General features: G+C 43.8%; 1 protein-coding gene across 6 annotated transcripts in view; it reads right to left on the reverse strand.

The window, feature by feature from the left end:
- Nucleotides 1-639: 639 nt before the first annotated feature.
- Nucleotides 640-13,851, reverse strand: part of SLC45A2 (solute carrier family 45 member 2) — a 31,147-nt gene continuing 17,935 nt past the window's right edge. For 3 of the 6 annotated variants that reach the window (XM_019737259.3, XM_074329027.2, XM_074329026.2), the window contains exons 5-8: nt 8,089-8,280; nt 7,421-7,544; nt 3,224-3,438; nt 640-905 (exon numbers count right to left, since the gene is read on the reverse strand). In XM_019737259.3, the coding sequence (XP_019592818.3) occupies nt 681-905; nt 3,224-3,438; nt 7,421-7,544; nt 8,089-8,280 (756 nt within the window). In that variant the 3' untranslated portion in view covers nt 640-680. The remainder of the gene's footprint in view (nt 906-3,223; nt 3,439-7,420; nt 7,545-8,088; nt 8,281-13,851) is intronic. The other 3 variants (XM_019737262.3, XM_019737260.3, XM_019737261.3) reach the window with 3 other exon arrangements.

Below are 13,851 nucleotides of genomic sequence, written 5' to 3' on the forward strand. Positions count from 1 at the left end.
ATACGGATTCCAGAGGACGGAACAAAGGTGCAGACTAGAGAGAAATATTTTCACTGTATCAGTGAAATGAGCTGATTTGAAGTGGTACGTCCTCCAGCATGGGATGTTCAAGCAGACTTGTCAGGGATATCATAAATTAACATGAATTAATTATAAGCAAGTTAAATATGAATTAAGTATGAGTAAATTGATACCATACAATAAATCAGCAATATTTTGAGTACTGGTCAATTTGATGAAAAGTATGACCTCCCCCCACCCCGACTATATATGGACCCCGGGTTAAGGAAAAAAAAAAAGAAATCATAGAATGAATCCAAGAGTCATGTGTAGAACTAGTCAGCTTCTCAGGTTTCAAGACCTGAAATGCCCTGCGGAAAACACACCGTCTCTCCACTGCCCTGCACTGAGACACAGCGAGGAAGGCGCATGCGGGTGCTGTCACCCACCAGTGAATGGAGGCACGGCCCAGTCTGGCCCAGGACATGTGATGCCTGGAATATGGGGACGGGTGTGCAGAGGGCTGGGTGAAAGCGAGGGGCAGGCAGATGACTGTGAATGAAGTTACAACGCCGGGCATGCAATGAGCTGACCCCAAAACTGCAGAGCTAAGGACAAGAGTGATTTCCTGCCACGTGCTCCTCTGTGACTGAGATTAGGGGCAATGTCTCTTTATTGACCTAATCCACATATCTAACAAAGAGGGCCACAAAGCAACAGCCAATCAGTGCTACCGCAGAGGCCGTGATCACCACGACCACGACGCTGCCCGCCATGTTGACCAGAAAGCCCAGGCCGCCTCCGACCAGGATCTGAGCCAGCTGCACCATGCAGGTGAGGGTGGAGCAGTCCAGGCCCTGCCCTCTTCCGCTGCTGCCCGGGTCCCCTCCTTGGGTTTGCTGCCTCTGCAAAGGAAACACAGGAACAGCATTTGGTCTACACGGAACTGTCCTTTAGGGCAGAAGTGGGCAACCTTTCTCTGTAAAGAGCCAGATAGTAAATACTTCTGGCTTTGTGGGTCACAGGCTCTGGGTTGCAACTACTCTGCCTTAGAGCTTGCAAGCGAGCGGCTATGTTACATACCCGACTTGGCATTCCAATACAACTTTATGGACATTGGTACTTGAATTTCATGTAATTTTCACTTGTTACTAAGTATTATCCTTTTGCTGATTAAAAAAATAATTAAAAATTTAAAAGCATTTTAGCTCACAGGCTGTGCAAAATAGGTGGCCTGGGAGACATAGTTTGCCGACCCCTGATTCCAAGGACACCAAGGGCACCAAGCAGCTCTACCCTTGTCTCGGAAAATGTCTTCCTGACCCGTCACAAAGTCTTACATTCCAGTTAATTTAATTCTGTGGGAATTAGACGGTTACTATGTACAAAATTATCTCTTCTGAAGAAGTCAACAAATACAATGTAGTAGAAACTCAGTAACTATCCCATTCCTTTCTTTCTTTAGTGTTAAAAATTCACACATTTCTAGAAGGATGTTGAATCAGATATATATAACAGCAACATAAAAAATATGGTTAATGTTTGGTTAGTATATTAATATTTGATACTTGGTCTGAATTGGTTGATAAGGTTGTCATTCATTGGGTGTCTTTTGTGTGGTAGGCATTGTGCAAGGTTCTTTCATATATGTTACTTCATTTCATCCTCACCACCTCCCTAGATGCACATATTATTATTATCCTTGTGACAATAATAATAATACCATTTTTTGAGTCTTTGCCAGATGCTAGTTAGGCACTATGCAGACAGGTTACCTATACTATTGTTTAATTTTCCAACAATTCTATAAGGTGGGTATATTATTCCCATTTGATTGATTAGAAAACTGAGGATCTGAGAGTTTGAATAATAATTCCTATACTATTAAGTAAAAAAAATTGTGCCTAAAAATGCACATTATTCTTTGAATAAGAAAGGGAAAATAAGAAAACAAGTTCATATTTGCTTGATTTTCATGAAAAATATGGAAAAGATAAAGAAAACCCTAATTAGAGTGGGTACATGTAAGAGCCAGGAGGAGACAGGAGCATACTTCTCTACATCATTGTGATGGTTGAGCCATGTGGCTATATTACCTCTGTGAACTGACTTTAATATTTAATAAATCAATCAATAACATCCCAGTGTCACACAGCTGCCAAACAAGAGAGGCAGGATTTGAATCCAGGTTTCTCTGAGTTCTAAGCTTATTTTTGGCCCTAGGACCATCTAACTCTCTCCTTGGAGGGATAGTTTCTTTATGATGCTGTCTCTTTACCAGCAAAACTCCTGTACACACTGACACATTAGTGACATTGTGACACATTAGTGGCAAACATTTTTGCCAGGGGATGGGGACAGCCACAACTCTTGTTTGGAAGGTTTAAATCCTGGGACAACTCTGCCCTTCTGTGGCTTTTGCCAGATCAAATAACGGAAAAGAAGGTCGGCACTGCGGTCACGGGTCACCAGTGCTTTTGCAGTTTCATGCTGTGATGGATTAAACTCGAAGGTCTCTCTCTAGCTTTTACATCACTGCTCCAGTTAAGAAATATAAGCCTATTTTCATGCAGCGAAAGGTGCACATTTTAGTAAGAAGATGTGATAATCTTAGAGCAGAAATCCCTAACCTAGTGTTCTGTTAGGGCCGTTAGGGCCTTGCCTTCTAGCCTGAGCTCCAAGGTGGAAAAGGGACAGACCTCCCTCAAGGCAGCTGGTGGGGGTGACCACCTACAACCAACTTTCCTCCCTGCACACAGGGTCTGACTTACTAACATCAGGACTTACAAGGAAAATGTCACCTAGGAAAGCCCTACCCTCAATCAATAACTCCCGGAAATCCCACCGTGCACTTCTGCAGTGGTTGGGGTGAAGGGACCCAGAAATATCACAGGTGCACCTGGACATGTGGGGCAGTTGTCAGAAGCCCCAGGTTCCCCTTTGCGTGCTCTGTGTGATTGTGGGCTGATTTCTCAGCATGATGAAGCCCCCTTTTCCTAATCTGACAATAGGGAGTAAGGGGGCCTGTCCTACTGCTCCCAGGTGCACAAGGCTTCAGAGTAAGGAGGAGGGGCCAGTGGTCATGCCTGGACCAGCCCATCAGTACATCTGGCTCCGCCCCTTCAGTGCTCCACCCCCTTCAGTGTTCCGCCCACCTTCAGTGCCCCGCCCGCCTTCACGTGAGTGCAGCTGTCACTCAGCGCGCACAGGTACGCCCACACACCTGCTGCTCCTGCTCCTCGCGGTGATACTCGGCCATGAGGTTAAAGGGCACGGTGTACAGGGTGCTGGACATCACGCCGAACGAGGCGCACAGCACCAGGGTGGAGTACACATTCGGGAAAAGCCCGATAAATCCCGTCCCCAGGCCAAACAGCAGATACCCCAGGAAGTAAAGCCCCTTTAATCCGACGTAGGACAGCAACGCTTTCTGAAAGTCTATGGAGAGAAGAAAGGGCGAAATTACAGCTGGCAGTGCCACACACCACTAATAATTTCAGACAATCCTTTCTTCTGAAGATTCACTTTTTGAAGGAGCCTTTTTTTTTGCTACTGAGTCAGGAACAAAAGAACCTCCCTATCTGCGCTTGAAAACAGCTGGCTTTTGAAATCAGCTTTACATCCCTTGGCATAAAAAAGAGCTGGAAATTGCCTGGCTAGGTTGATTTTCGTTCCCACAGGGAAGGACCAGGCACTGTTGAGCAGGCAGCTGAATAGAAACAGGGTGCAAAAGAGGTTGAAGCAAAGCCCACCTGACTCTGGGACCCTGGGGCTGCAGGACGGGGAAGAAAAACGGGGGGCGGGGGTCATTCTGATTCGCAGGGGTCTAGCCTAACATTACCAAAATAACAACCCAGCCCTCTCTGGCCCAAGGCCCAAAGCCAGGTTGGAGGAAACTAAAACCACCAGATTCTATAGAATAATCCAAGTCATTCAGTTTCCTGGTCCCCACCTGAATGCTCTCGTGCACATTTGAGGAGGAAAAGGTGGACCAGAAATGCAGCCGCTTTCCCTGACTTGCCAACCCCTCGCAGGGGGAGCGGCTCCCACTGCCCCCACACCCCCCTCAACTCCCATCACCGGCTCCCTCATTCTCTGTGGACAACTTCCATAACTTCTCAAAATCTCATCTTCCTCATCTGAAAAGTGGGACCAATTAAAACCCTTTTTGGGGGTTGCTGTCAGCATCGAATGAGATAAAAGGTCTGTGGAATCACCCCGCCCAGTGCAGACATAGCAGACAGCTAGTCAGTGGTGGCTATTGTCATTTCCAAAGTACGGGCTGGGCTGAAGGTTGGCGGGCTCAGCTTGGGCCCACTCCCAGCAGCTACACTTGGCTTGCTCATAAAGACTGTGGTACAGCTCATTTTTAAAACTTGAAAATTCTGTTTTACAGTGTTTTCCACCACGGTGGGGAAAATCCCTAAAAAATTTGATCTTCCTTTTTCCATCAGTTGCTTTTAATCCATACACTCCGTATCTTCCCCCTGCCCCATTCTAATGGAACACATGAACCCAGAGGATAAATGATAGATATTTAGAATGTGCCATTCAAGGGTGAGATTTTCCATGTCTACCCAAATAATGAGTGGACTTACACTGCACAGACAAGAAACCTAACCTGTTATTACATTTGAATGAGTTAGGAAACTAAACACTGTTGCAGGTCATCATGGAAGGACGACAGCTCTGAAACTGACAAGTGTGAGGCATTGTTTCCTCTTTAAATTCATACCATGCCTGGAGGGCTGGTGTCAAGGTTGAGAATGAAAGCAGCAGAAAGCTAGTTCTGCTTCCATTTGCTTAATGATTACATTTATGCAGAAAATGTAACCTAAGGTGTCTCAGTACCTAAAAGATACCATCAATATTCATTAGGAAAATGCTCTTGTCCAAATGTATAGCCCAGCGAAGGAGAAGGTGAAGAAGGATAAAGAGATATTTGGAAACGTAAGTAACTTCAGCACAAAGAGTGAAAGTCTGGCAAAGAACGCTTTACTCATGAAGAGAAATCAATCAATGTAAGGGCCATGCTGGCTTGCCCTGTGCTGGGTCTGATGACACTAGTGGTCGTACCCTCGCACTGTGCCTCTAGTTGGGATTGGAGGGAAATGAGGGATTCAAGCACCCGCTATGAACAGTAGTGTATATGAACAATCGGCTGTATTTCAGTACTTTGTTGCTATCCTCACTGTTGGAAGAATGCTTGCTGTGCAAAGGACCTTGAAAACAAATCCCTTATCACCATACCCTACCCCCATCCCAGCAGCCAGACTGCCCTGCCAAACTCCGGCTGGATAGAAATTCTGGATGTGCACCTGATGTTATATGATGAGCCCAAAATAGAGGGTTGTTCATGTGCTCTGGAATTAAATGATTGATTCTGCCCAGGATGGGTAGGGATATAGGGGGTGGAAAGATGTGAAAAATTTCCCAGAAGAGGTCATTTTTCAGCTGGGTCTAAAAGCATCATTAGGAGTAGTCTAGGTGGGGAAGTAGAAAGAACAGTTCAGTTAGAAGAAGAAACCAAAAGCAGGAGCAAATACACAGAGATGAGAAGGTCTTTGTAGTGAGTCCTCATGGGTAGTTAATCTGTGTGGGAGCGGCAGAGGTCAAAATGTGAACAAGGCCAAACCCTGGGACACCAGGTTCTGGGCTCTGACTTTCTGCTATGGGCATGGGGACCCCTAGAGATCCCTGAGCAGGGCTAGCGGGGATTTCATACATAAAATTTTAGTTCTAATTCACAATGATAGGGGTCCCATAGATTTATACATGAATGTAACTTCGGGAAACTATTCAAATAATACTTTCTTTTGTACACAGCGCTTTTAAATAGAAAGGGCCTAAAAATAACATGCTTTGTAATTTTCAAATGACATGAAATACATACAGGAACTCAAACTAGACTAATAGAATGGTATCTAGTAGAAATTCTTTGAGAGGGGAAAAAGTTAAAATTGACATAAAATTAAAATGTTCATTACTTGAGGAAAACTGAGTTCCTCTTAAAAAAAGAATGAGAGTAGTAGCAAATAGTGCCCCATCTCTTGAAAGCACAAAGGGATGTATATTTATTAGACACTTTCAGTCTAACGCTCCTGGATTCTATTTTCTGTACTTGAAATCTTCCTGGAATTTTCCTGAAACGGAATTTTTTTCATTTCACACACTCTGAGGGGAAAAAAGAATGTGCTAAGGAGAATAGTAAGCCACCACTATTTGGTTATAACATATTTTAAAAGGATGAATTTTATGGCTTTATGATTATTGGGCTCATGAATTCCTTACATGTTTATGTTAGGTCCCCCTTTCCCGGTTGTGCCTTGTTTGGAAGAGAGTTTCTTGATCTCAGGGCAGGTTTCCTGCTGTGCTAGGGCTGGGGAAAGGGTTGAATGCCAGACAGGGGTCATTATGTATGTTCACCTCCCTCCCCCACAGGAAGCACACTTCAATGACAGGATGTTGTCCCTGAGAATGACAACAGGGACTGTCCCCCATCTCTCCCCCTAGACCTGGGCCATACCTCTGCTGTCCCCAGGGCCTGTTCAAAGTCTAGAGCTCTGCATGGAGGGCCAGCTATTCTTCTCACAATGCTGGAGGACCTCCCAAATTTCCGCTCCATATGGGGGACCCGCATACATTTTATAGACCAGAGTTTTGACTTAATTCAATGTATACAGAATGTCGAGATTTCCACACACATTAGTGAGCACAAAAGGAGCCTGTGTGATGCCCTCGAGTTGGAGTACATCTGTTTGGACTTATTTAAAACCAATTGCAGAAATTCATTTGTTGACACTGTCCTCACAGCTGAACGTTGGGTAGGTGGGGGGTTAACAGGCTCCAGACCCCATGGAAAGCGGGGACCTGAGAAGGAAAGCCATTGTCCTAACATGGAACAGTGCTCCTGTAACATAACGCCTTGTCTGCGCTAAGATAATTTTACATGTTAATTTGGTCACCTAGCATATTACCCATCCCTCCTATTTATGTCACCTACAAATCTGATACCTATGAAACTCCACCAGTGACCTCCCTCCAGTGAAACACAGACCTAATGTTAATTAGTACTCTGTGCTAGGACTCTGTCCCTCCTCCATCCAACACGTCACCACCTTGTTTAGAAGATCTCCTTTTCTTTTGCAGAGAACCTTGATCAGGAACCCACTGGTTGCAAGGACAAAGTAACCACTGAACAATCAAGTACTATTCCCACGACACCTGGAATTCACTATGAAAAGGATTTTTTTTTCCTTTCCATGTGGTCCTTTCTAAAAGAATAATTTTTCCTGACCTCCATATATTTATGAAGAATCTGGTATTTTAAAGACCAAAAAAATAAATACAGAAATATCAAATCCAAGATTCTGCTAGACCAGCGCCCTTTAGGAGACAACCTTAGGAAGAGGAGACTTACAAGAATAAAGTGAGGAAAATACGGAGTTGATGCACAAGCCCCAACAGCCAACCTCGACCCCTCTTTCGTAGATGAGAAACTCTGTGGAGTTGTGTGCACTGTAGGGATTCCCACGGTACACAATCTGAAAGAGAGATTTGGGCGGTTGAGCTGCAAATACAGGGTGGTAGGGACCCCTTCTCACATGTGCTGTGTCTCCATCCCTGGGGAGCAACATGTCCCCGGCCAAGGCCCCTTCCTAGGGCACAGAGCTCGTTCTCTCATGACCATACCACCTGTCTCACCTTCTCAGACCTGTACTCAGGACCCTCAGGAAATCCTAATACCTACGGCCAACGGGCTTCGGACTCTTCTCCACTCTCCTCTCTCTCTCTAGCTCCTACTCACCCTTCAAGGCCCCTTCTTTATGAAGCCTGCCATGACCGCTACAGCTCACACTGATTTTTCCCTATCTGTTGTATTCAATCAAGTACTGGTCCCGTAGTGTTCTCTAGTCGTCCAGGGTGTAGGAACTTGCCACTAGAACCTGTGTGTAAGTCAGCTCCTTAAGTGTCTTTCTGACACTCTTACTGTGTCAGCCCCATCCTCCAGGCTAGCCCAGAAGCTCCACAGGTGCTGACTGAAAATTGATGCACTAGTCAGTGAGTGTACACAGACGTGTCGGTTACCTGGCCCATGAAGTCTGTGAAGAAGAGCATGTTGGACAGGAAGGCGGTCCATCCAATGAGGTGGCTGAGGCAAAGGCAGCGGTAGTGGGCAGGCATACTCACCAGCGCCCTCAGCAGCGACTTCATGGTCATTGTCCTCCCAGTCTGGAATAAACATGAGACAGGCGTGACCTTCAGTGCAGATACAGCCATCTGTGGGAGCCAGAGCACATGGCCATGTTACGTATCTGTCAGTCCACCATTGCACAGGGTCACACTTTCTGGGTGTGGCACTAACGGTGCCTGTGGAGTGACCAATAGGAGGTGTTAAGTATGTATGGATACTTAGCACTTTCTGGCCCACAGTGGGGCTTTGGGGAACTGGAAGGGTCTGGAAACAGTTTGCTTTGAACCAAGATATAAGAGACATCTAGCATTCTACCTTTCAATGACAGAGCCACTGCATGAGGACAAAAGTCAAAGATTTAACCTAGCCTTAAATGATTATAATTCATAGATTTCTTGACTCTGAAAGTGTGGTAGACTGAATTTTAACACGGCATGATCTCCATCCCCTAGTATTGCTCCATGATTATGTTATGTCACATGGCGAAGGAATTTTGCAGACATAATTAAGGTTACTAATCAGTGACTTTGACTTAATCAAAAGAGAGATTATCTGGGTGACCCTAACCAAATCACATAAGCTCTGTAAAAAGCAGAGTTTTCTCCAACTGGGATCAGAAAGGGAAGTCAGAGAGTTTCAAAGCACAAAACTTGCTAGTTTTGAAGATAAAAGGGGGCTATGTGAAAAGTACCAGAGAGTGTCCTCTAGGAGAGCTCAGTGACTCCTAGACAACAGCCTGCAAGAAAACAAGCACCTCAGTCCTACAACCACAAGGACCTGGATTCTACCTGACTGAGCTCAGAAGGCAATTCTTCCCCAGTTGAGCCTCCAGGATGAGACTCCAGTTCTTACTGACACCTTGATTTCAGCCTTGTAAGACCCTGAGCAGAGAACCCAGTTGACCCCATCCAGATTTCTGACCTACAAAACTATGATATAATAAATGGGTGATAATTTGTTATGTAGCAATAGAAAATGAATCGAGAGAGCTAATCAGCTCCCTGCTCTTGGCCAGGTATGTCCTCCCAGTTTATTTCCCTAGATTCTGCCACCAGTCCACACATGTAAATGAGCCCTATGTTGAGTCAGAAGTGAGAAGATTGTAGAATACACACACACACACACACACACACGCACACACACATGCGCACGCACACACACACACACACACACACAATGACTATATATCCCCCAAATTCTTTAATTTAGACTTAAATTATGTTAAAACCAGAGGCTACAATTTTTAAGTATCAGAAGCCTTGAGAGAATAAAATTTTTTTGAACTATTGACATAGCTATTTTGAAATACAAAGAATGAAGCAGGCTTTAACATCTTGTCACATAAGAGAAGAAAGACACCTCAGGGATACTAAGTAGTCACCTGTCCTGAGGACACTGAGACTATAAACATCAACCATAGTGGGATGATAGGTCTCTCTTGGCAGATTTTTATTTGTTCTGAATCTTGACATGATGAAATTGAATCTTGGCTAGTTTATTTATAAGACGGTCTCCTGAGATTTTCTGTTTTAACTATAAAAGCATAATGTTTGTATTAACGCTTAACCTTAGATGATAATGCTTTTTACTTCCTTGTTGCAGAAAATTGTATATACTCATGGTAGGTTTGCTGTGTAAATTGATTTTTTTAAATTCATCAATTTTATAGTATTTAAACTACTGACCATGACTGAACTAATCTTGTTATACTTAATCAGTATTTAAAAGTATAGGCATTCCCTTAGAGTTAGAAAAAAATAACTGTTTTCTTAATGTAAAATATGGTACCTGTCAAAATAAATGGTGACCATAACAGAAAGCCATGGCAGAATTATTTATTTTTCTTGACCACAGGAAGAAGTGGCGAAAGGTCTAGACCAAGAAACAACAGCCTGACTGTCTTGACTCACACTAAATGATTTATCTTCACTTTCCTTCCCTTCTTTCCCAAATGCAAAATTTTTGAAAGTGAATTTGGCCAGCACATAGTCAGCTTCATTCCAAATATTAATTTCTGCTCCTGCCTTATATACAATTTCAGCCTGCTTTCACTGTTAACCTAATTTTTTTCCTTTCTTCCAAAAGTAAATATGAGCTTTAAAATTATGCCTAGTATTTCTGCAAAAGATGGGAATGTAAATATTCAAAGGTCCTTTGGGTATTTTAACTCAGAATAAAAATTCAGCTGGCATCTCATTATTCTGACTCATTAGTTCCCTTGGTAAAGCCCTTTCGATAATTCTGAGCCCATGGGAGATGTGTTATTGCATGTATTGTGTGCCTTTGTCCACTGGAGACTGGGTGGTGATGGATTTGTAAGTGAAAAGGAGAGATTCACAAGAGTCCACCCCAAAGGAGACGGCCGAGATGCTGAAGGGAGCGATGATGGCATGGGGGGACTGCACGTGGATTTTCTGGGATCTGTTTTGAACTCTGCAATAATTCAGGCCTTTTTCCATTAAAAAACCCCACAAAACCGGTTCTCAAACTGCACAGCCACCCTGACTTTGGGAAGCAATGACTTTGATGAACGATGAGAGCCAGGGCCCTGGCCGACACAGTGCGGAATCCCACTGCTCAGCTGGACGCCCAGAAGCACATTTGGAATAGAAGAGTCGGAAGTTCGGCAGTGGATCTAAGAGTTGTTACCCTGTGTTTTTAATTTTGTTTTTTTTAACCAAATAACAAAACCACTGAGAGCGTTGTGTATGTGGCACCTAAGAAAAAGTTAATTGTATTTGATGCATTTATTTTCTTACTAGTGTGGAGCATTTTATGCCTTTCAAAAGGCTTCTGCTCACTTGTTTCATTTGATGCTTCTCAGCCTCTGCTGAGTCATAATCAATCAACAGGGCAGAGGCAGTGAGACTCTATCAGGGTGATATCTCCTGATCTGTAGTAAAGCCCGACTTGTTTTGTTCCTTAAACTGTGACATTACTTTCAAAGTAGTATTTGTCCATTATAAAAATGTTGAATCTACTGAAGGGTTTAGAAAAGAAAATTAAAACCACCTGTTAGCCTATCATCCAGCGAAAATAACTTCAATTAACATTTAGGGAATATAGCCTTCCTATTTTTCCTCTGTACGTGTGTAGATATTCCCAAAACGGAGATCATCTTGTGTGTGTGTGTGTGTGTGTGTGTGTGTGTGTGTGTGTGTTACGTGATATGTCTTAAATACATCTTCAAAAACATATCTTGTAATGATCGCGTGGGTTCCACTGCACGGCTAGCCCAGGAGCCCCATGCTGTCCGGCAGAACTGCACAACAAGGGGGACCAGTAATCGGGGAGTTCTGGCCTCTTAGCAAAGGATGGAGGCAGTGGGAGTGCTTCCCGAGGCGGCCTGGGCTAGGGAAGGGTGGTCTAGCCTGGTCTCCAGAGACCTAGACTCCATATTTTCTCTAATTGCTATGTGATCAAGATAAGATAAAGGCAGTTTATTTAATATGTCCGCTGTTTATTTAATAGCATTGTCCCAGTGCTATCTTCTTAGTTTTGAAAAATGTACCACAGTTATGTACGATGTTAACATTAAGGAGAAGCTGGTGAAGAGGAGACAGGAACTCTCTCTATTCTCTGCAACTTTTTTGTAAATTTAAAAATATTCGAAATTATACATTTACTAAGAAAGTAAGACAACACATAGCTGCACTTTGCTAGATGACAACTCTGGGACAGGGACAGGGTCTGTCTTGCTCACTAGTGTCCTGATGCTCCACTGGGATAAGCGCTCAATGAATAGTTGTTGAATGAACAAATGAACGAACGAATGAGCTGTGTACACACTGTGACCAGTTCTTATGATTCTTATTATTCACCCAAACAAATTCCAGCAAGATCCATATTTCAGATGACCATTTCTGCTGCATTCATGCAACGAACGACTAAAGGAACATTTGTTGCCTGCTTCCTGCATGCCAGGCACTGAGGCAAAGGTCAAGAATGGGAAAATGCACCAGAAGCCACGTCCGCCCCCAGGGAGTTCCCTCACCATCCGGTGGGGAAACACAGACAAGTTAACAAACAAGACAGAAGGTGAAAGGACTCCAACTGAAGACTCAGTTCTGTAATACATGGAAACAGAGGAGCCGCTGGACTGGGGGACTGGGAAAGGCAATGCAGAGTCTTCAGAAATGAGGAGGGATTCTTGGAGAGAGCAAGACAGGGGAGAGCATGAAGTTAATAAAACTGCATTCATGTGAAAATATGTGGCAATTCACTTTTTCGTTCTTTTGTAATTATTTAAAAATATGCCTCCTAAATCTTGCCTGCTCCAATGCACCAAACTTGCCTAGATTTTAATTCTGAATTTGGGATGCTTTAAAAAGGGAAACAGACTTCTATAACACTTACTATTTGTAAATCACTGGGCTAGGTGTTTTCACCTGCAATGTTTCTTTTAACCCTTGGAAATTCTCTGTAAGGGAGAAAGCATTATCGTCACTTCACAGATGAAAAAACTGAGCCCAGCTAGGTTAACTTACTGAAGGTTACACAGCAACTAGGATTAGGGGCTAGTGAGTTGTCAGAGACTAACAACTGGCTACCAATACCTGTTCTTCCTTTCTCAGGTGTAATGATGTTTCAGTTGGGGGGATGGCTTCCAACTCAAGGCTATATTACCCATTCTACTTGCGTCTCAGTGTGTCCATGTGACTAAGTTCTGGTCAACAGTAGGTAAGCAGAAGTGATGTTTGCAACTTTTGAGTTGCATCCTTACAGGGAAGGATCACGTCCTTCCCTTTCTTCCTTCCTGCTGGCAGAAATATAGACATAACAATGAGAAGCTACCTTGGATCTCAAGATGAAAGCTCCACGTTCAAAATGCAAGCAACAAAACAGAAGGGTCCAGGACCCTTGTAGAATCAGTAGGTTAGCCCCAATCTATCCACCCATCTCTGGACCTTTAGTAGAGAGAGAAACGAACTTACATCTTATATAACTTACTAGGGTGTCCTATATTCTAACTCATTCAGGAGCCCAGATTGAAATCCTGACATGGTTGTTCCAAAGCTTTTGCCCCATTCACTAGCAAACACTTTTGGTAGCCCCTGGCAATTTTTCTTTCTACTATACTCACTGCCTCCCCCAAATTTTTGTCAGAGTTTTCCTTCAAACCCCTTTGCAACTTGTTACCCAAACTACGAATCTCCTGTCCTCATACCTTCAAGTTTGCCTTTTCAGATCCAAGGAATTTCCCCAGTCTTCACACTTTCTCGCTGTCCACCTGAGCTTTGTGGCCACCTAATCAGTTCTCCCTGTATTTCCTTTCACTCAGGCACTAGCACTTCTCCCTCCTCCCATCCTTTCTCTTGCTCTTTCTCTCTCTCTACTTCTCACAGGCAATTTCAATCACTTCCCATGGCGTGTGTGTTATGTTGGAATCTTCCATAGCTACTCTTGCTCTCTCCCTTGAGCTCAAAACCTACATTTTCTCCTATCTGCCAGGCACATTCACTGTACTAGTCCACTGGCATCTGAAATAAACTCACCAGTTCCTCCATTCCTGTCTCCCCGCATAGAACCAGTTGCCCTGTCCTTTGCTTTACTCCCTCATGCCTCTCCCCCTTTACCTCTCTTTTATTCTTATTGTCACTTCCCTGATCCAGGCCTATCATTACTTCTTATCTGGGGCCACGAAGATAATCTGCTGG

The sequence above is a fragment of the Rhinolophus sinicus genome, chromosome 3 (assembly GCF_057876585.1).
Source record: "Rhinolophus sinicus isolate RSI-liver-muscle chromosome 3, RSI-T2T, whole genome shotgun sequence".
NCBI lineage: Eukaryota > Metazoa > Chordata > Mammalia > Chiroptera > Rhinolophidae > Rhinolophus > Rhinolophus sinicus.